General features: G+C 35.4%; 1 protein-coding gene, 1 long non-coding RNA gene and 1 pseudogene across 2 annotated transcripts; 1 reads left to right on the top strand and 2 right to left on the bottom strand.

Moving 5' to 3' along the window:
• The first annotated feature begins 416 nt into the window (after nucleotides 1–416).
• Nucleotides 417–14,880, top strand: LOC122047142. Its single transcript, XR_006130485.1, has 4 exons — nucleotides 417–601; nucleotides 6,127–6,243; nucleotides 14,092–14,390; nucleotides 14,810–14,880. It is a non-coding gene; the product is annotated as an uncharacterized LOC122047142 (long non-coding RNA).
• Nucleotides 2,005–15,885, bottom strand: LOC122047141 (annotated as a pseudogene).
• Nucleotides 15,886–16,053: 168 nt separating this feature from the next.
• Nucleotides 16,054–19,710, bottom strand: LOC122048690 (ABC transporter G family member 34-like). Its single transcript, XM_042610224.1, has 5 exons — nucleotides 19,181–19,710; nucleotides 18,986–19,106; nucleotides 17,939–18,027; nucleotides 16,387–16,471; nucleotides 16,054–16,266 (listed from the first exon to the last, which is right to left on the bottom strand). The coding sequence occupies exons 1-5, from the start codon at nucleotides 19,258–19,260 to the stop codon at nucleotides 16,054–16,056; spliced, it is 588 nt and encodes a 195-aa protein (XP_042466158.1). The 5' UTR covers nucleotides 19,261–19,710.
• Between the last annotated feature and the right edge of the window lie 4,710 nt (nucleotides 19,711–24,420).

The following is a 24,420-nucleotide window of genomic DNA, read 5'->3' as shown; positions in this document are numbered from 1 at the left end:
CCCATTGTGGCTCATCCTTGCTAATTAACTTTCCTCACCTGTGTTTTGCCTTTGAGTTCTCCTTTTGCATTAGTTGTTGAGAATTCTATCGACATTTGAGCATTGAACACATACATTTATCGCCAAGCCCTTTTGATGATTTCGATAAAAAAATATATTACATTGACGATTCTAATAATAAAAATAAAAAAGACACTTGTTTTTTTTATCCCATAAAATTTGACTCGAAGAGCTTAAGATTCGTGCTAGGTTAAGGCGGGGGAGATTCAAATAGATTAAGGTTTGGACAATCGAGCCATATCGGAATGAACAGGGCGGGTTAAACCCGCCGGACGCGACGAATTAATTTAGACTTCGAAACTTACACCTGGATCAATTTCGTATGAACTTAATTAATCTTAAAGAGAGATGTTGTACACTGAGTTGTTTATCGTATTACATCATTCGATGCGTTAAACCCTAGCGCTCTATCGATGCTGCTGCGCGCCGAGTGATCATGTCGTCGGAGTCTGAGCAGTTCGCCCGTGGAGCGGAGGCGAAGAGCATTGAGCTTGCCGAGAGGGAAACAATTCACGTTTGAAGATAGCGAAAGTGATAACCAGTGAACTTCTTCTCTCCGCTGTCACCTTTAATTTCTTCAGCATTTTGCTATTCTCTACCTTTATCTTCTGTTTTTTTTTTCTCTCGGGTATAGCAACGAGTGAGTAGGAATAGAGAAAAGGAGAAAAAGGGGATGACATGATCGGCGATCAACCTCCAATGATAATGATCATATTGAGAAGATTGACTTTCAATAATCAAACTAATTTAATTAAATAATTGTATTACTTCATCGATTGCTTTTAAAGGGTATATAATGTCCTATATATAAACGAATGATTTGTCAACATAAAAATTAATCATAAATTTAATTTATCAATTCTAACTAATGATATTTTGACAGAGAAAATCAAATAATAAATTTAATGGCCTATTCGAAAGGATAATATCTTGAAGGGGCTATTTGAATATCTTTGTTTAGGAATTGTATCATCCCACTGTCCTTCAAAATAGCTGTGTCCTCAAGGTTTATTTTTTTTTCTTTTTCTTTTGATGATTTGCATAAAATGTCGTCTCATTGCAGATCAATTGAGACCTCCTATCATTTTTTGATGACGAGGTGTATTTTGTTGGGTCTTCGTTCAGAGTTTATGAGCTGTGAAAGCAACTTTTACAGTGGGTCTTCCTTTGCTTTGTCTCGGGTCAAGTTCTCATTGAGTTATAATGAAAACATACTTCATGTCATGCCTTTATTGAGTAGTAGTTAGTGCATAAAGTTGTCATGTGACATTTTTCTTTGAATAAAAACGTGTTTGATAGTGTCGCTCCAAGGGAATTACTTTATGTTGTCGATGATAGAAGTAGGGATTGTTGTAGATGTAGTGACTTCAATTATAGGTGTTGTGATGATTGTGACAGATGAATTCTTTTGGTTATTATCAAGGCTTAGATGTTCAAATGAATTATCTTTGTAGCTATCTTGTTATTGTTCAATGAATTGTTTTACCTTTATTGCTTGTAGAGTTTGTAATCCTTCCAAGGCATGAACTGATGTTGCCATAATGTCATCTTGTACTTCATTGACACTTTCTCGTGTTTCACTTTCTTCCTGAGCTATCTATTGGTTCACCTTTATTGTGGAATTTGTATCCCTTCTAAGGCATGAATTGATTGTTCGCCATAGTGTTATCTTTTACTTTGTTGACACTTTCTTATGTATCACTTTCATTGAGATCATCTTCTTCCTCTAAGTTTTCTATTGCTTCACCTTTATAGCTATCTTGTTGTTGTTCAATGGATCCTTTTACCTTCATTGTTTGTGGAATTTGTAACCCTTTAAGGCATGAACTTTTAAGGCATGAAATAATATAAGATAATTGATGGTAGTGAAGGTATTATAATGTATGGTAGTTGATGATTGTGATAAACTTCGCTCTGTTACCAAGTTGATAGAACCCACGCCATGTCTTGTAAGAAAACAGATAAAAGGAAAAAGAGGGGATGAGATGGTCACTTCAAGGAAACCTCCAATACTGATCGCTTCAAAGGATCAATCTCCAATAATCAAAGTAATTTGATTAAATAATTGTATTATTTCATTGCTTCTCTGTAAAAGTTACATAACGTCTTTATATATAAACATATAAGAATGCTTTGTCAACATAAAAATTAATAATAAATCTAACAACTTATTCTAACTAATAATATTTTGAAAGAGAAAATTTATGATAAAGCTAATGACCTATTCTAAAGGATAATATCTTTAAGAGGCTATTTGGATATATGTATATGGCTTGCCAATCTTATAAATATCTTCTGTGCATATAAAGCTTGATTTTAAGAGGCTATTGAATATGTATCTACTCCATATAAAGCTTGATTTTATACAACAATATGCTGTAGACGTTACAATTGGCCCAAGTGATATAAACAATTGAAAGGGCTGTAATACTGGTGGTGGCTATCACTAACTGTCATATGCTATTTTATATAAACCAACTCCATGTCTTGTTTTAACTGGAGTTGATTGAAACTAATCTTAGTTGCACAAAACATACAATTTATCTATCTTCTCTGAAAATTCAGATACTTGATGCTGAAGCCAAATACAAACAGAAATAACACAATTATTGCAAAGTGTAGGGACACAATGAGTGGCAGATAGCTCTCTTGTACTGCAAAATATTGCTTGAGAAATTCCTTCACTGGCATGTTGATCCCACTCACAATTTCCAAACTATCATCATTGTCACCTAGCTGTGTAACCAGTAGACCATAAACAGTCCATGCAGCAGGATCAGCCCAATAAAACCATCTCCACCAAATTGGTATCATCTGAAACATAAACACCATCAACATATGTTGGAATAGTTTGTAGTATCAACATAAGCTGTTGAAGTACCAAATACCATATACCTTTTGAGGAATGAAGAATCCGGAGAAGATATTCCACATAACAAAGAGGAAAAAGGAGAGAAGTGCTGCTATTTCTTGGTTCGGTGTTAGTGAGATTGTCATCATTCCAAAGAGAGCAAAATAGACAAAACTCAAGATCAAGAATAGAATGAACCAGAAGAACTTTGCCACTGTAAATGAGAATCCAATCATCGGATAAACAATGGCTGAAAAAATTAAAGCTTGGCTCACAATGTAAGGAATCTCAATGGCCACCTGAAAATTAGAAGTCATCAGGTGGGGTGTAGATCAATTTTGTAAAGGGCAGTATCTATAAACTAAGATATTCTTGTTTTGCAAACCAAAATATTCTGCTGGGCACGCCAAGTTCTCATAATAGAAGCATCAGATTGGTTGCTGATTAGGATGAGTAATATGAGCTTTTCAATTTTATATTCATGTTTAGAAAATACTTCTTTTGACTTATTTAATAATTTCATGGACTTGGATGCAAGCTAAATGCATACTTCATTATTTTTGACAGTATACTAGCACAATAAATTATATGGATAGGTGTTCAATGCTGGAATAATTACAGTACACCTCATTTTTTATGGGGCTGCCATTGTGATTCACAACATGCGCTAATCCACATGAAGGGTAAATTGTTTGTATAAAAGTTACATTAGTAAGTACACCTCAAATTGTTTGTATCATAATGGTAAAATTTGAAAAAAAAAAGAAAAAGAAATATCCATTAATCAAGCTTTAAAGTATTGTTCTGTGCTATATTTTCATGTCCAACCAAAATAATATGGTTTTGGCTCTGTGTTGGGTCAACATTAGGTATGCCATGATCAACTTGAAAGAAGTTTAATTCTATGATCCCCTTCCACTTTTTACTATTTACCTCTAAATATTTGCCTATAGCAATTAGGATCGTGATTGAAATAAAATTTTGAAGTAACAAATTATAAAAATAATCTCAACTAATAACTATATCTTATTAATACTGGGACAAGCGTCATTTACCAGATGGAAGTAGTGATTCATGTAGCATTCTAGTGGGAACAACCTCATACTTTTTCAAAAATAATCTTGCTAGGGCATCTAGTATTTAAATTGCTTGTTAGAAATTAAATTGCTTTTTACTATATTTTTTTGCACCAAAGAATTACAGTCATAATTGTAATTTAATAATTTGGTGTTGTCAAACATAAATATTTTATGTGTGCAAGAGCTTATGCTTTTATTGATTTTTCATGATCCAATCAAACACTTCTGAATTTTAGTGGGGTGATTAGGAATATTTGACTCTGCCACTGGTTGTCAATTCTTGTAGGTATTTTTGGCATTCTCAAAATCGAAGAATTTTACTAGTGTCATAGAAGTTGTAGATAGATTAATTTCCTGAATCCTAATATAAGAGAGTTTATTAAAATAAGGATTGCAGGAAAATAGCTATAAAAAAAGCTTCTCTAGGAGATTTTACTCCTTTTTTAGTAAACCATTATTGTATGATTATTCATCCACCTGTGTTTATGAATATATTAATTAGCAGTTGTACCTGAGCTATGGCATATGGCATAGCAGAATACATCCCAGCTGCCTTTTCACGGTAAAATACAATCCTCTCCCTTTCCACAATAGGCTGTACTACATTAGCATTTGCAAACCCAATAAACAGTGCTGAACCATACATTGCTCCTAGAATGTTGAAAATATCTTGTTGTGTGTGTCTGTTTTTTTATTACAAATTATTAGTAGTCAGCAATAAAATTAGAGTAAATAGACTGAGTCTTGGTTTCTTACCTTCTAGAGCCAATTTTAAAGAATACTACACCAAATAGAAGTGAAACTGAGAATGTGATGATGACACGAATTATATTATGCTCTGGATTCTTCCAGTAAGATCTATGTTGTTTCCACAGGCAGGATATACATTGAGATGAAAAACTTTGTGTATATTTGGATTTGAAGTGAAGGTCTTCCGTGGTAGTCTGTCTTTCACTCAACTCATCAACCAGGTTAATGTTGTCTCTGAGGGATGCAAGAAACGTGTTATCAAATTGATGGATGTTGCTTGTTTATACATTTATAAAGTTGGATATGGTAAACTTACTTGTGAAGTGATGACTTGCGATATATAGTTCCAAAATCTATGCCAAGCTTATACTCCATGGCAGGAGAAGTGATATTTAACATCCATGTTGCAGGATTTTGACCTTCTATGATCATTGGTACTCCTGGAATAGCCTGAAAAAAAAATAATATGCGGTTAAACATGTTAGTATGCGGTTAAACATGTTCTTTCTCCTGTTAAACTTCTGTAGTGACTTTTCTTACTTCAAAGTATCGTCTCATGTTCCTTGATAAAATGCCCAAAGGTCCACTGTATATAAGCTGCCCTCCTCTTTTCATTAGAAGTAACTGAAAATCACAAACAAGTTCAACAATCAACCTTTTTGGGGCACAGGCAGGAATAAAGTTGCACACTAAACTTCTATACAGTGTTTTAAATATCTCTGTATGTAGTCCCAATCTACTTATTCTCTGGTCTCTGTCGTACTATGAAACAGAAGCATTAAATTCTTGCCTAGTCTGTGTTTCTTTGTTGGACAATAGTAATCACATACATTGTGGGGATATCCAATGCCTTCAAACATATTAGATCACATCTCATCGCCATTTTGTTGGTGTTCTTAATACATCTTTTACTTTGTGATTCTTATTAAATTATTGTGAACATGATGCTTACTACCACACCTTTGTTTGTGTTTCCTATCCAATATATCAGCTAGCACAAGAAGCCGCTAATCTCTGACAACAGTTAATAGTTTATATATTAAATGATGTGTCCTAGTTTTAATAATTCTAGTCTCTTTGAAAAGGAAGAGAGAATTACTTTCATGTATATATACTAAAGTGTTCAAATAGTCTATTGATTCTGTTACTGGTAGTGTGCGCCACTAACCTATACCATGATAAGAAAGCTGGTTTGATTAGGAAAGATGTGGAAGGCAGCTATGTGCTTGGTAAATATCTCTAATACTAATAAACTAAACTGGCCAGCTTTGGTAAATACCTCATCAAAAGATTCAAATATCTCAATGCTTGGTTGATGGATTGTGCAAACAATTGTTCGCCCGGTGTCAGCTGCCTTCCTAACTGTTCTCATGACAATTGCTGCAGCTCGAGCATCTAAACCTGTTGTGGGCTCATCCATGAATATGATAGAAGGGCTTGAAACTAACTCCACTGCGATTGTTAGACGTTTGCGCTCTTCTGCGGCAAGGCCATTTACTCCTGGTAAACCTACCATTGCATTCTTCAGTTCCTTTAGCTCAACCAGTTCCATAACTTCATCTATGAATATCTGAAGCAGAGGAAAAAATACACAGAGTTGGTTTACTTGAGAAAACAAAGGTATGACAGTATGCATGAATTGTGTCAATGTAAGCATTGCATGCAAAATAATGGTAATGGGTCATTTTGCTTGTTAAATGCTCTAGTTTTTGTTGGTTTTCTGGAACCATGATTTGGGTGACTTACACTTATTGCATATGTGTCTATGTCTGATGGAAGACGAAGCCGTGCTGAGTACCATAAAGATTCTAGAATGGTTAGACAAGGAGAGTGAGTATCTGATTGTTCACAATATCCTGAAATCCTGGTGAATGTGTCCTGCTTTTTTGGATATCCTGATATCTTGATGCTTCCTTCAAAGTGCCCTGCTGTTTTTCTTCCTGCTAAAACATCTAGTAATGTAGTCTTTCCAGCACCTGTCACTCCCATTAATGCAGTTAGTACTCCGGGCCTGAAGACTCCAGAGACTTGCCGTAGCAACTGAAGCTTATCCTGCTTCACTCCAGCTTGCTTCAGTTGCTATGAACAGTTAGAGAGAAGAGCTTAGTCATGTTACATACTAGGTGCACAAACTAACCAATCTTGTGTCTGAAATGATTAACTTTAGCCATTTACCTTAGGCATGTCTACATAATAATTAATATTTTTGAATGCTACGGTCAGAGGTTGAAATGGTAGAGACATCCTTCTCCGGGGTGTCACTTGAGCTGTTAATGCTTGGGCATCATCTACATTAGCCTTCTTGAAATCTGTAGGCGCCATCCATATGTTGGATCGACTTCTCAATGGAGCTGCATTTGTTGGAGGAATATATTAAAAAAAAACTTGATTGGGTATCATTCCACACATGCGACTAAAGATGGATGCTTTAAATCAATCATTCTATCTGCTGAAAATAATATATGGTTCAAATCAGTCTTGAAACAAAAAAACAGAAGCAATTTGAACTTTGAAGTAGTTTTTGCATGTTTCGTCATGTGAATGTGGAATCAGTTTTCAACAGTATTTCTGCAGTGAACTATTATCATCATCAAGCTGAGTTTGCTCATATCTTAATTGTTTGAGGTTTGCTATTTGAAAAGGAATATCACTAGTATCATTTTTGTAGTAAATCATATTGTAGTTTATTAAAAACATTGGTTCTTATTGCTTGTTAGCCTCATATGGCTGAGCAAAATTTTGCATTACCTAATCGGAAGGGCTTTTCCGCTTCTCATAGGTTTTGGCTTTAATATAACACTCCCAAAACCCACCAAACTCAGCTCATGCCTAGCAAACACTACTCATGACATAAATCCAATTCTCATAGAGGTAAATAAATTTTTGCTACCTCTGGAAGCCCAATTCGTCGCTGTCAAAGTAGAACTTTATGCTAGAAGTTGAAGTTAATTACAGACTATTTTGTAATTGTTTGTACTTTGTTGGGATTTTCTAACTCAAAAATTAGCTAGGACAATATGTCTAATTTTGTATGAATACATAGTCATATGTTATTTTTTGATTTTCTATTGAACTTTTAAATGTCTGGGAAAGCAATGGAGATAGTAGATACGATGACTAGGAGAAGAATTAATATTTTATGTGTACAAGAGATAAAATGGGTAGGCGAGAACTTGAGTTTTGAGTTATGGTACACAGGACAGAGTAAAACAAGAAATAAAAAAGGAATAAAATAAGAAATAGAATGAGTATTGTTGTAGATAGTTCGTTAAAAAATGAAGTTGTAGGAGTAGTTTGAAATAGAGATAGAATTATAGCTCTCAAGATAGTAGTGACGAAAGAAACTATGTACGTAATTAGCATATATCCACCTCAAGTAGGATTAGATGAAGATATTAAATCAAGGTTTTTGGACAACTTAAATGAAGTATTACAAAACATTTCGCCAAATGAAATGATTTTAATAGTAGGCGATCTAAATGGACATGTTGAAAATTGAGGAATATGAGAGGGTGCAAGGGGTTATGGGTTTGGAACAAGAAATAAAGAAGGAAAAATTATATTGGATTTTGCGATAGCATATGACGTTATACTAGCTAATACATTTTTTAAAGAAAAGAGAAGAATATTTGGTCACGTTCAAAAGTGGGAATAATAAATCGCAAATTAACTTTCTTATGGTTAGGAAGAGAGATAGAAAGATTTGTAATGTCTTTTTTGAATAAAGCTTAACTATCCAATATAGGTTAGTAGTGTTGGATATATGCCTCAATCATAGTATCAATAGAAAAAAAATATACACAACTCCTATAATTAAATGGTGGAAGTTAAAGGATGGAAAACAAAACCTATTTAAGAGGAAGGTGAGAGTACAAATATTAAGTGACATATACAGTGACTCTAATACGATATTGGATAAGATGGTATCAAAATTGAAAATAGCAGCCAAGAGTATACTCAGTGAGTCAAAGGAGCATGCACCACCAAGTAAAGAATCTTGGTGGTGGAATGAGAAAGTACTAGAGAAAGTGAAGGAAAAAAACAAACAACCTATTTGTAAGAACGAGAAAAATTTTAAAAAATATACAATAGCCAAGTAAGAGGCTAAGAAATCAGTGAATAAACAAAGAATGAAACTTTTTAACAGGTGTATATGAGATACAAAAGAAGGGGAAAGAGATCTATAGAATAGCTAATGTGAGAGAAGAAAATAAAAGATCTTATCCAAATAAGATGTATTAAAAATGAATGCAATAGGGTACTAATAAATGATGGAGAAATAAAAATAGCGGTGGAAGAAATATTTTCATCAACTTTTTAATCAAGGTTTAGGTGACCAATTTAACTTAGATAATTTAAGTAGGTCAAATGAGTATAAAAATTTAAATTTTAATTGTAGAATTCAAACTTCAGAAGTTGATCAAACTTTAAATGGGATGCAAAATGGAAAAGTTGTTGAACCAGATATTGCGATAGAGATATAGAAGTGCCTAGGGAAACAAGATATTAAATGACTTATAAAATTATTTTACATGATATTGAAAATAAAAAAAATGTCTGATCGGAGAGTAAGTACTCTAGTTCCCTTATGTAAGAACAAGGGAGATGTACACAATTGTGCAAACTATAGGGGTGTTAAATTAAAGAGTCATATTATGAAACTTTTGGAAAAAATAATAGAAAAAAGGTTAAGGAAGGAGACCACAACTGAAAATCAATTTGGGTTTATGGTTGGAGAACGACAATAAAAGTTATACATCTTCTCATCCAATTAATTAAAAATTATCGGGAACAAAGGTAAGATCTACACATGATATTCATTGATTTAGAAAAAACTTATGATAGAGTCCCAAGATAAATTATATGGAGAGTTCTAGAAAAGAGAGGTGTTAGCGTAACATATATTAAACTAATTAAGGATATATATGAGAATGTAATGACCAGATTGAATACTTCAAGCAGATTATTTGAAGCATCTCTAATAAAGATAGGGTTAACTCTAAGTCCTTTACTTTTTATACTAATCAACAAACACATTCACGACATAGTACCGTGGTGCATATTGTTTGCAGATGATATTATTTTGGTAGATGAGACACGTGAAGAAGTAAATGCTTAACTAAAAGCTTGGTGAAAAATACTAGAAGTGAAATGTTTTAGATTTAGTAGAGTGAAGATAGAATATATGAAATTTAAGTTTAGAAATATTAAACGTAATGAGATAATTGTTAAGATAGGAGATGACGAGTTGTTTGAGAGCGTTAAGTATTTAGGATTATTTTTGCAAAATGATGGAGGGATTGAGAGAGATGTCGTACATATAATACAAGTTGGATGGTTGAAATGGAAGAGAGCGTCGGGTGTTTTATGTGATCATAAAGTACTTCTATTAAAGGGAAATAAACTGCCGTTAGACTTGCTATGTTATATGGCGTTGAATGTTGGGTTATGACTCGAGCACATGAGCAGAAGATGAGAGTTACAGAGATGAAGATTGATGGTATCCGGATTTATCCTGGAGCATCCCAAGTCGCTAGAATCTTCTCCCGAGCAATCCATTCTCAGGTGCTACAGTTACCATGCTATAGCACCTTACTCCACAAAGCCGTATAGTACTTTACTCCACAAAGCCAGATTGTTCTCTTGAGTAATTCATTGCTTAGCTACAATACCCTTGCTATAGTAATGCTACAATAGTATTCCAAATCCATCTTATTATTTCGAGCATCGATTGCTCAGCTGCTACAGTAACAGTGCTAGAGTAGCTCTGCTATAGTGACACTGCTCCAATCGCTGATATAGTTTTCTAAACACATTAGATTATTCTTTCGAGTTATATAGTCCTCGACTTTTACCGTAGCTGCTACATAACAGTTGCTGCTATAGTGTTATTGCACTATAATACTTCGGGAACTCAGCCTCATCTCCTCAAACAATCCTAATTTTGGGTACTACAGTGATTGCTACAGTGGAGTGCTGCTATAATGTTATTACGCTACGACACTCAGGAAAACAGCCTCATCTTCCTGAGCAATCTACAGTATTCTATAAAATGAGCTTCATCTCCCAGCCATCCCAATTTCAGATGCTACACTAATCGTATTGCTACAGTATTATTACACTACAATGTTTTAGGAAATTAGCCTCATCTTCCTGAGCAATCCAAATTTCGGATGCTATAGTAGTGCTACAATATTGTTATTTATGTTATTGTGCTACAGTACTCCAGAAAATCAGTCTAATCCCCCCGAGTAATCCCAATTTCGAGTGCTACAATCAGTCTACAGTACACACAAATATATAATGTTCTCGAAATCAGTTTATTCTCCCGAATAATATGACTAAAATTCCACCGAGCAATAGATTTATGTTTTGCCGGGCAACATCACCGAGTGTCTCCGAGCAATATACTCAAGTTCTCCTGAGTAATACAAGTAAATCCCAATGAGCCATTAGTTGAGCTCGGCCGAGCAACGAAGTTGTCGAAACTTCTAGTTGTAAATATGTGGCAATCATTAAGTGGATTGGCAAGTAGTGGATGTTAGATTTGGTTTCCTTGATTTGTTCCTCTCAACACGTGGCGATCGATGAATGGATAAGTGAGTAACAGATTGTCAGAGGTTGTGTCTTCACTCATATAGGAGAAAGTGGGAAGGATGTGAAGGATCCGACTGAGATGCCTTTCTGATAGCTATATAAGCACTAGGAGAAGTAAGGTACAAGGATGTTGATTCTCTTCTTCTCGTAAGCGGAGGTAACTCCTTTCCATTAGCTTTCTTCTTCATCTTCTTCTTTAGTCTTTTACTTCTTGGATCGATGACTGACTTGAGTGTTAGAGAGCAAGTACCGGCAAACCGACCCAAGCTTTAATCCGTGTTACATCTCAGGGTACTTGGATCTTGCCAGGTGGGAAGCTGATCTCACATTCTATAAAGGAGGAGCCCAGCAAGTGGAAAACGAGACTATCAAGGATGTTAAAGTGGATGTGTGGACATACGAGGATGGATATAATAAGAAATGAGAGCATTAGAGAGAAAGTCGGAGTTGCATCTATTAAGAGAAAATTCTGAAAGACGTTTAAGATGGTACAAACATGTAATTATACGGCCAATAAATGCTATACTTAGGTGATGTGAAATTATAACAAATATACACATCAACAAGAAAAAGGAAAACTAACAAAAAGACTTGATTAACAATAATTAAATAAGATAAAGTTTATTTAAGTATAAATGATGATATAGTTGGGGATAGAGCTCAATGACATAGAATGATTTATATAACCGATTACATCTAGTGGGATAAAACTTGGTTGCTGTTATTGTTGTATTGAACTTTTAAATGTTCTAAATGTTGCTGACAGGTTGAATTTCAATCTGAAGCTTTTGTGCTGAGTAGTTCACCATTATTGAGGTTATATGCTTGTTAAACACTAGATACAATTGGAGATAAACATATGCATGTGCACACTTGAAGATGAGATCTGGGAATTTATACCTCGTAGGTATTCAAGTGCAACAATACTGAGAATGTTGAGAACCAGAGCAAATGCAAGCAATATCACTACAGAGTACCAATACCAACGCCACTCTGTTAACATCCCTCTCGCTCTCAGAATGGTCTTTCCAATTGTATCCTCGATGCTTCCTCCATTGTCAAATTTCTGTTAGAATAATTGCAGATAGTGAGTTCCCATTGAATAAAGAAGCTTTACTAGTTTAAAATTTAAGCATTGTTAATTATATATTTTTTTTCTGAAAATTACTAATGAATAAGGAAAAGTATTTATTGTTCTTGTGAAAGCAAGTGTAAATTGCTTTGCTCATTTTGTCATCAGAAGACCATAACTGTGGAGTTCTTCATATGCATATTGAGTGCTTTTTAAAACATTTATTATAGCTACAAGTTTCAAGCCATGAGTTTGCAATTTTTATTGCCTTAATAGCTTACCATACTCCATCTTTGATCAAGAAATTCATTGATTGCTAAGGCATTCTGACCATATGTCAAAGGTGATAACCAATTGGCCCAGACCAACCATGATTGAATAGCATCTGTTTTGAACGTATTAAACAAGTATTTAATGATTAGGAAAAAAGTTAAAGCAGAATAGGAACAGATCTACATCTTATAATACAAAGTGTGAAGCCACAAGTAAACTAACCTTTGGATATGACAAAACCTCCTAGAATCAAGACAGCATATAGTGTTGGCCATCAACTGTGTTCTTCCGATAACCGCTATAAAGCGGAAAAGTGACATCGACATCTGATGAACACAAAATAATGCCAAGAACTGTTGCAAGAATCTGCAATGGAACAAATATATATTTCTTTTTAAATTCATTGAAATTGTTATGTCCACCATATCAAGATTGAGGAATAAGGTATATGTGTTGGCCTACCTAGTTGCTGATGGTGCAAAGCCAATCACATAGTATGTCAGACTTGTCCATAGACCTGCTTCAACAAATGAGGCTGGGAGGCTGAGGATTGTAATAGGTAAAAGGAAAGCCCATCCTGGCAGAAATAGTACTTCCCTCTGCTTGTAATAGATAGGAAGTCTTCTGATGATAATTTGCAATTCTGTCATACCATTGAATTTTACCATTAACACTCCACCAAATATTGCTCCTAGATAATGGTAACCATCCATTACTGTCTGATGTTTCATTGTTGATCGGAGGAAAATTGTCATAGTAATAAATGCCAGCATGACTATCTGTATGGCCTTGAATATGTGAAACAGAAAATTCCTCTTCATTAATAGCTTTTCCCTTGAGAAGCAGGCCTTGAATATCTCCCACTTTGGGACGATATACATCTTGTTTAGTTTTATAAGTTGATCACCCTCCTCAATGCTATATGGCTTTTGCAATTCTTCTTGGAGTTGCTGGCCAAAGCTGGAAGAGATGAAGCATTCTGAAAAATTTTGTATGGATATGTACTGATAAGTGCTTATGCTACCTGTCCAGTATTGTGATTGATCCATCTTTGATGTTATCTGGATAAGTTCATTCCACACAATCATTTCATCTGAGAAATTTCATAGACCTACATATCCAGTTTTAACATTTTTTTTTGTTGATATTTTTGATTTTTTAGTTATTGTAGTCGCATATTCAAGCATGCTTAAATCTTTTCTTTTCTTAGTCAGAATTCTTGAAGCTTGTTCCAATCTCTGTTCTGAAATATGCTTCTAGGGTTTTCATTAAGTTGTAAATTACATAGGACTTGTAGTCAGTGCCTAACAGATCTATTCCAAATTATATAATTAATTCTTAATCAACAATCCATGGGAAATCAGTTACTTAAAGGAACAACTGGTAGTTAATAGTAATACCTCTTGCAGGAAGTCTGCAACGTTCTTTCTGTCGGGACATTTGAAGCCCATCCATTCAAAATATTTAAGGGCATGTTCTCTTGGTCCTTGGTAAGCAATTTTTCCCTCACATAGAAGGATTATATCATCAAATAGATCAAATGTTTCTTGAGTAGGCTGAAGCAAAGATATAACCATGGTGAAATCCAAAGCATGTGTAAGCTGCTGCAGAAACTTGAGAATCTGAAAGGTAGTGGAGCTATCAAGCCCTGTGGAAATGTCATCCATGAAAAAACATTGTGCTAGTCCTACCAGCATTTCACCTGCAGGTATTTTTTTTTTCCAAACCAAACAAATGTCTCAGATTCAGAATGAAAGTCATTTCAAGTATGTGAAGATGGTTAAAATAATAAATATGATTACAACTACTTCTTTCTTCAATATCTGTTTATGCCTCAAGAGATTTATCTTAGTGATGAAGGTCTCTAATATTTGGACCTGTTTTGTAGGCTATGAATTATAGTTAGTTTATCCAATTGGCATTAGAACAAGCACTATAATTTTATCTTCAGAAATGTTGAAATGGTGTTAGAAAATGGATGGGTGAAAAAAATTTGAAACTTTAGCTAATTATTTTTTGGGGCATGAAAACATACATTACAAAGATCTAAATGCATGCAAAATGTAGAACTGACGTTTTCAAAAGTAAGATGCATACCAATAGTGACTCTTTTCTTTTGTCCTCCAGATATTCCCCTTCTCATATGATCACCTATTATTATGTTTGCACACTCATCCAAGCCAAGTATCTGAAAGAGCAAGTCACGTGAAGTTACAAAAGATAAAAGTTATTTTCTGCATGAATTTTTTTTAAGCTTCTTCTGGGAAATGGTTTCTCATGGTTTTAATTCATTAGCTATCGTTCATTCTAGAGATTTTTGTTAGTGTTCATGAGAAGTGAAAGGTTTACATTGAAATAGAAGGTTTCATAAATCGTACTCTGATTCTGCATCCTTCTGAACAAGGTTTCGAAAAGTATATATGATAGGCAGTTGAGTCACTGCATATCTTGTGTCTATGCATAAGGGTGCACATTCAGTCCGTATTTAATTAGAAATGTTATTTTTATTGAAATATGAGTCTGTATGGATTTCATATTGCATCAAATAATCCACCTAACCATCGTTGTCAACAAAATTTGCATGTATCACTTAATCAAAATTAGTCAACCTAATAAATCCTTTTTCATATATACATTTTATATATCAATCTGAGCAGTATATATGCTAACCAACTATCACAATTCCTGTAACCAAAAGGTTTACTTGTTCAGATAAGCCATTCATATAACTTGCCTTTTTTGTCTATTAACTGATTTAATCTCTTCAATATGAACTTAAACAAAGACTCGCACTTAAACAAGCTAGGTATTGGTGTAGCTCTCCTGATCCTTATCCATAAGCAAATGTCATGCAATCCCTCACTGCATGAACTTATGTGGCCAAATAAGTGGTTTTGACTGAGACTTTTCAAATAATTCTAATGAACATCTAAAAGGTCCCATTTATTTAGCTGTACTTAGCAGGAAATAAAGGAGTACCTTCAGAATGTAGTTTACTACGAAATCCCCTTCATCTTTTGAAAACTCAGTTTCCTGCATAACCCATAGTTGTCCCAAGTAAGCTTCATCTCTATGTAAATTTTAATGGAGGGAAGAGAATAATCATGATTACCGTGGCATAGGTATTTGTCTCTTTTTTGATGCTTGCTTGTGTCTCTCCTGTGCTCACTTTAAGCATCTCTGGAAAAGCACCATTGATTGGTAACAACAAACATATGCCATCTTGAAGTTGATTGATTGTTAATTCATATGAGATATGCATTATATGATTAGATGTTTTTGCTTAGTATTATGTATATTATGATTTTCCTCTTATTAAATCATCATCTAGGAGCAGCAAAGCTTAGTCTAATGGTTGTGCTTTACTCTTTTCATTGCGATGTTAAAAGGGAAGCAACAATTAAATTAAGACATAGATCATTGCCTATTTCATCTCTGGCATTTAACATCTTCCTAGAGAACTCCATGGTCTCCTTCACTGTCATCTCAGCTTGATGGGTGTCAAGTTGACTAACATATGCACACATCCTTTGTGAGATGTAGCGATTCATCTTTTGTACATTGTATGTGACTTTCCCTGTGACCTAGGAATGGAAAACCACTCAAGTACAAAAAACTAAACTGGAAGAAATAGAATAGAACCTTCATAAGTTGATAACTTATGTTAATGAAACAATAGGGCCAGAAGTAAAATAAATTCTTACTTTTAAACTAGGATCTAGTTTCCCAGAAAGTGTTCTCAAAAACGTCGACTTTCCTGATCCTGGAGATCCTAGCACAAGTGTCATCCTGAAATAAATATATTTAATTTAAGTACAAAATTGTGTACGAATTATGTAATCCAATTCAGAGAATTTATAGAAACTGCTTTATCATTTACAGTTTAGAATATCACACAAGGCATTCACAGTGACCTAATGATGAACTTTTCATCTATTTCGTGCAGACGTGCAACAGTGCAAATTGCAAAATTAAATGCCTCTGGAGAGTTACTACAGCATGGTACAAAACCTCAGCACACATCAGCCAAGCCTATATGATGCTTCAAAGTTCCAAGTCCTCCCTCCCTGCCTTTCATTTCCACATCCATAATACTATGAATTATACAGGATGTGGTCAATCTGATAAGTCTACATCTATAGGTATGTTTATGTGATTCATGGGTCTTGTGGGCATCCATACACAGTCAACTATATGCCATAATCATTTGGGTCCAATTGACAGTATGCTTACTAAGCACGCTAGTATAAGACTGAAATCCATCCTACATTGTAATTTAGATCAATGCAAATCATATTTTCTGTATTTATGATAATAACTGCTCCTAGTGATAATTCTCATCTGTATAAGACCTTATCTGTATTCTGGCTTTAGATCAGATGCTAGTTGACTTCGGAGTTTAAGTTTAGCCTAAGTGAAACCGTTGTATCTGCCTTTGACTAACTTTGCCAAAACACAAGCTTGAAACCAATATAGTAAAACACTCCTATCAGTCTACAAAGGTTGATTAGGTTGGGTGTGTTTATCTGATTGATCTTTTCTATCAAGCAATTGTATTGACCAGATAGGTTGGGCTCATGACTCGAAAATGTGTGCTGGGTGTGTCAATTGAGCAAAGCCAATCAAGTAGACCCAGTGAATCAAACAATTAAGCAGACCGAACAAATTTGGTAAGTGAAGCAAAACAACTTTGGTGGTCTCTAGAGTCGTTAGATGAATTAAACTAATTGACAGGATGAGTAGTACAAATGGGATAGATGGATTATGGATAAATTATATCCAATAATATTTAATCATGTCAAAGATTATTCTTTATTTATTACTTATAGTATTTTTAGAAATAGCATATTCAAAGTTATATGGAGTTTTTATTTGCCAACTAAGCTCCAAGTATACATAAACAAGCATTTTACTGAGATCTTTAACAGCATGTGAATTTGAAGACTAGAGAAATATAATAATTTATCAAAGCTTGTGCCTAGATTTGTGCCAGCTAAATGTTAAAATCTCAAAAGTTTATTCTGATACACAACAATGTTTGCACGTGACTTTTCTGACAATGTTTCTTGAAGACTTGTTGCAAATGTACAGTTCGAAGAAATCCCGTAGGAACTGTCAGAAAAGTAAAACTTGTCCTCTTGTGCCAAAGAAAAAAAGAGTAAAATTACTCTTTTTTTTTTTTAAATGAAGAAAGTCAAAAGTCAACCTGCAAGCTATTTTGTAATCTATCTCAATGACAGAATTAAAAATGAGTACCTAGATGGCTTTACAATTCCTTTCAAATCACTCAGCACTTTGACATGCCTCCTTTTTGTATCATACACTTTTAGCCATCCCAGAAGTTCCTGTTAAAACATACAACAATTAAGTTAGGCAAACCTTGGCAGGCACACATCAGAAAAATTTTAAGTAAAATGCAGAAAACACCATGATCAGGATAGGATTCTCTGATCAATTTACATTTATTATGCCCCACAGCATTTACTCGCTTTTATCTGCAACGACTATGTTGTCACTAATATCAACAACAGTACTCTGACACAGCTTTTACTCTCTATTTTTCATCACAAAAGAGCTTCCATGATGGCTTTCAAATCTTCTGCCATGTTTCATAGTTTGTTTTAGCAGTAGCTAAAGTATTTGATGGTGAGAAATGCAGTTGCAAGCAATAACATCTCTATTATTTCATTGCTTCCCAATGCTAATGAGTTTGGTTATTTATTCTACAACAGCTGGCACATTTATAATGGTGCTCAACAGCGCTCCCTCTCGCCTTGGCTGAACAATGTGACAAGGAACATGATTGGAGTTAAATCACTGTCTCAATGCACAGTGTTTTTTTAGGAAATCTTCCATGCTAACATAGACAAGTGGAAGATGAGGTAATTGTCAAACAACATTTTTTTCCATGAATCAATCAGTAAACAAATTATTGCACCAAATTTAATTTCTAGGTAGGCATTTTAATGAAGGGTTACTGCGTCTGTATTGATCTAGCAGATTGAGCGCAAGTAATTACTTCTGCTACAGTATGTAGGTATTTTTGAGATTCAACTAATGGATGGTCTTTTATTCAGATTCAAACAAGTTTATGAAACTTCTGCGGGACCAAAAGGATATAACTTTTGGCAACTAGGAATTAAGGGAATGTTTAATTATCAACAATGTTAAGATTCCATCAAGCTGATTAATTATATATATATATATATATATATATATATATATATATGCTCCAATTATTTAGTCACAGTACTGAAAATATAATTGTCTTGTAAAAATGGGCCATGAAGGTATATTAGGGACCTGAGCAGTGTTGATGATGACATTCGGAAGGGTGGGAAGAACTCTCCCCGAAGCATGGACCTCGGTCTCCACTGACAAATCCTCGAACCTGACTTCAATCTTCGGAGCTTTGATCCCCGACCTACAATCATTCAATTGAAAAAAGTATGAACAGTGAATTGATGGAGTATTTCCATCTCGTCACACTAGCTATACCTTCTTCTCCAATCCTTCAACCTGGATATCAGCTGTTCATGCTCCTCACAGGTGATCGAAAAGCCTTGTGATTCTTCCATGGATCCTCTCTTTCCTGACTCTATATAATCTCTAGCAGATCCTCAAACAGAGCATCCATTAATTACTCGCTGCTCTTCACTTTGAAGTCGCTTGGACAAAAAGTTATGATTGTGGTAGCAGTGGAGAAGATGAAGGGAGAAGGTGTGCATATTTATAGGGAGAAAATCAAAGTATTGATGCATGAAGCCATTTAAACCTCCTTACGTGGTGTAACTGTGTCCATTAGCTATTTGACATTCATTATATCAACTAGAGTGTCAGCTTCAACTCTCCCATTTATAAGGTCCTTCAGTACCTAATTTACCTCCATCTCACAGTGGGGCTGTCGATGAGGGACATTTAACGTGAGCGTTCTACATCAAGAGTGCCGGTCTAAACTTGTGGTATCATATCAGGCCAGTCAAACATCACTTACATGGGAAAAGCTCGATTGGTCTACGTGTACAACCAATCCATGCATGGGAACAAAACTCTACTCGGAGATTTCGTCACTTTTACGAGATTAGAACACCCTTAGCATTTTAATAAACAATGGTATTTTGCTTAATTAAGAGGATTTTGGCATGTAATTAAACTCTTTATGTATAGCAAGCTAAAACTATAAAAATTGAATTGTGATTTTATTTTTCCTTGTAAAAGTTTGTATTTTGTATAATCGGTAAAGTTAGGCGAGTCGAGCTGAGGTGGACTTACGACTCATTGAATTGAATTTTTGAAAGAAAAAGCCGACCTACCTTGGCTTGAATGCATTTTAGTTTTGAAACAAAGTTTAACTTGAACTCGAGTGATTGATTTAGATGTCAACACGTGACTCCTCGACTGATTGGTGTTAGCGCTCACAGTGCAGTCTGAGTTGGTACTTGAGTGACAGTGTTATTTTATTGAATAAGAGTTTATTTATGTGAGATTTATTCTTCTGAGGATTAAATGTCTTTCCATCTAAGAGGTTATTTGATACGTGATTTAGTCAGGAATGAGGGGGCATTCAGGATGTTTGAAATCACTTTTTGTTTCATCGAGTGATTGGTATCTATTTTTTTTATAAATTAGATTTCTAATTTTTTATGACCTGATAAATTCTAGAGACTATCAGTCTCATTTATGAAAGTTTTTCATTAATTCTCAAGGGTAAATTTTAGAAGCGTACCAGTAAAGCGTTAGCAGTTTTTGCTATCCCTAGATGACTGAAATTTGATGAGTGATTTCAGATTTGTCTCAGATGCCTGAATGACTGAAATTTGATGAGCCATTTTTTTATTGCCATAGCATGGGTGATGTATTTGCAATTTGTGAGTTTCATGGTTGACACTTTCTTTGTTCTCATCTTTCTTTGCATAGTAATCACCTTTCCCCTTTCTAATTTATATTTAGCTAATTTTTCATTATCTTCCCTAGCTCTCTACTAAAAATTATAAATCCGTTACATCAACGATCACCCTAAAAAAATCACACGATATTGACTCTCTTAATTAACTTATCCCTTTCTTTAATATACGTATATGACTATATAGCTCAAGAAATCCAAAGAAATTATATCAAGAAATCTAGAGAGAGAAAAAGTGTGAATATATTTTGAAAATTTAAAATAAATATCTTCCTCATGTGTCAGTCATTATTCCAAAGAGTAGTAGTCATTCGTAATTTATCTTCTTTGTGTTTGTCCTGGAACGGATTGACGGAGGTGTTGGGACGAGTGTAGTCACTTTTTCGCCACAATAATATATAATGATATTGCTCCCGCAGATAGCTAAATTAGTACTCGAATAGTAGATTGCCATGTATATATTGTTGGAAATGTGAATGAAATAAAGAGGTAGAGACGAAGAGACTTTATTGTGTATGAGTTTAGTCCTACATTAGAAGTCTCTTGGTTTTATTGTTGGTTTAAATTATGACACATGCATTGATGTTGTAAACATATGCATGGGGAGAGACTTTCTCACGCGTGAGTGCGCAGGGGTGGGTGTAAATCTAGGGCTTGGATTGTACTGAACCAAGGTTGACTTGTGTGCGAGCACAACCTACGCATGTCGAATGTCGGACCGGTCGAGGTAAAATTTGTCCAAAAGAATGAACTAACATATTGTCACTTGATTTTTTTTTTTTGCTACATGCTCAAGAGTGTAACGGAAGCATTAATGTGAAATTAATGGTAATTTCGTAACGTCTTGACATTAATGGTGACATTAAACTCATTAATGGTGCTTTTGTAAGGTCTCATTATTAATTGCGACATTAAACTCATTAATAATGATTTCGTAACGTCTCGACATTAATGACGACATTAAACCATGACATTAAATCCAATATTAAATGACCATAATTTGATAATTTATTGCAGGCAAGGTGAGAGCTCCTATATAAGGAGGCTGGATCTTGAGCAAAAAGTAGAGCGGAAGATAAGCGAAAGAGAAAGCGAGAGGAAGAGCAGGGAGTGAACCTCTGCCCACCCATGTTCTCCCACAAAACTCTCTCAGTCGTGCATCTGCTCGACTGGACTACTCGTGATAACACTCAGGTGTATTCTCAGTTCGTCACGAACAGCCAGTGCTTGGTTGTGTTCGTGGTTTTGCCATTGTATTGTAGGAAACAGACAACCCGAGAGAACCTCGAAGCACAACTGGAGGCGGGGCGAATTTGTTTCAAGGAAACTGTGTTGAGCGCATGCCTCGATATTTTACTCGGTGAATTCTCTTTTCGACTCGTCGATCGACTCCCGATTCTGCTACGCACCGTATCGACTCCGCGACTCGGACCACCAAAAGCTTGGCAGAACCAGTCCCGCTGGCAGCATAAGATTATCAGCTCAGGTCATCTCGATATATAAGTTAGAATTGATTTTGTGTAATTTCAATTCAGTTAATTTCCCAATATCTCCAGTAACAGATTGTCCAACAATCTTGAAACAAATTCGATTATGTTGAGATGACACAGAACAAAGTGTTGAGGTGTAATAGACTCAAGACATGAATGCCCCCTCCGCCCCGATTGGAACCGTGTCAGTCAATCACGGGGAAAAAACAGAGAAGTTCAGTGGACTAAACTTTAAGGGGTGGTAGCAGAATATGCTTTTCTACTTGATCACACTCAATCTGACTTGGTTCTTGACCGAGGACCCTCCCAAGTGTGCTGAGGATGTTGATGTGTAGACCATCAGTGCAGTGGAGGCATGAACTTATTCTGAGTTCCTTTGTCGAAACCCCTCAACTGTCTTGCCAACTCACTGTACGTTGTGTATAGCATGAAGAGAACGACTAAGGAGCTGTGGGAGTCCCTGGACAAGAAGTATAAGACGGAGGATGTAGGGGCCAAGAAGTTCATCGTGGGTCGATTCTTGGATTACAAGATGGTTGACTTTAAAACGGTGATCAGCCAAGTTCAGGAGCTTCAGGTGATCTTGCACGAGATCCACTCAGAAAGGATGGTTCTGAGTGAGACCTTCCAAGTGACTACTATCATTGAGAAGCTACCTCTTGGCTGGAAGGACTTTAAAAATTATCTGAAACACAAGCGGAAGGAGATGAATGTGGAGGAACTCATTGTTAGACTTCGCATTGAAGAAGACAATAAGAGTTTATAAAGAAAGCTGTTCTCTCTGGCTACTATGAAAGCCAACGTGGTGAAGCACAGTCAAAGCTTGAAAAGGAAGAACCCCAAGTTTTCTAAGATGAGACCCAGAGGAGGCATCAACAAGAAAAAATTCTCTAGGAAGTGCTTCAACTATGACCGAGTTGATTACAAATCTTTGGAGTGTAGAAAATCGAAGAAGCAAGAGGCCAACTTGAACTAGGGACCAGAAATGGACGACCTCTGTGCTGTGGTCTCTGAGTTGAACCTAGTGGGTTCAAACCCGCGATAATGGTGGATCGATACTGGAGTGACTAGACATGTTTGCTGCAACAAAGAGCTACTTCACAACTTCGAAGAGGTCATTGGAGACAAATTGTTCATGGGAAACTTAGCAACCTCGGACATCATGGGCCAATAAAAAGTGATGCTGAAGATGACCTCGGGCAAGGACCTTACTCTAAACAATGTGTTATATGTTTCGGAGATTCGGAAGAATCTAGTGTCCAGATCACTGCTAAGCAAGCATGACTTTCACATTGTTTTTGAGTCAGACAGAGTTGTGTTGTCTAATAATGAAATGTTTATAGGAAGAGGCTATGTATCTGATGGGCTGTTTAAGCTCAATGTAATGACCATTAGGACTAAAATAAATAAGAATGAAAGCTCTTCCACTTGTATGCTTGAGTCTTCATGTTTGTGACATGGTAGACTAGGACATGTTAACTACGATGTGTTGCGTAGCTTAATAAACATGCAAAGCATACCTACATTTCACCTTAACCCAAAATACAAGTGTGAGATTTGTGTTGAAGAGAAAATGACAAGGTTATCCTTTCAACATATTGAAAGAATCAACGAACCACTCGGGCTAATTCACACTGACGTGTACGACCTCAAAGGGAAACCAACATGTGGTGGGAATAAATACTTCATCACTTTTGTAGATGATAACACAAAATACTGTTATGTGTATCTTTTCAAAAGTCAGGATGAAGCTATAGAGAAATTTGCTCTCTATAAGAATGAGGTTGAAACTAGCTTAATAGAAAGATTAAGGTAGTTCGAAGTGATCAAGACAGTGAATATGTATCACCGTTCACTGAGTTATGTGCTGAACATGGGATCAGACACGAAATTGCAACTCTTTATACTCCTCAGCAAAATGGAGTTGCTGAGTGAAAGAATCGAACTCTAAAGGAGATGATAAATGATCTTCTATTGAGCTCTGGACTGCTAGAGTTTATGTGGGGGGAAGCTGTGTTAACAGCTAATTAGCTTTCAAATAAGGTGCCCTGAAAGAATATAGATAAGAGCCCTTATTAGTTATGGAATGGAAGACAACTGTCCTGTAAATATTTACAAATGTCGGAGTGTCTTGCCAAAGTTTTGGTGTCTGATCCGAAAATGATTAAGATATGACCAAAGACTGTATTGCATATTCATTGGGTATGCACATAACAACAATGTATATCGATTTTGTGTGTATAAGTCACACATACCGAAGATACATATGAACTGGAAAATCGAATCGAGAAATGCTTCATTATTCAAGCATGTGTTTCCGTATAAGACCCGAGAAGATGCTAGCT

The sequence above is a fragment of the Zingiber officinale genome, chromosome 2B (genome assembly GCF_018446385.1).
Source record: "Zingiber officinale cultivar Zhangliang chromosome 2B, Zo_v1.1, whole genome shotgun sequence".
NCBI classification, from domain to species: Eukaryota; Viridiplantae; Streptophyta; class Magnoliopsida; order Zingiberales; family Zingiberaceae; genus Zingiber; species Zingiber officinale.
The sequence above is the reverse complement of the archived record's forward strand: the minus strand, read 5'-3'. Positions and strand labels throughout refer to the sequence as shown.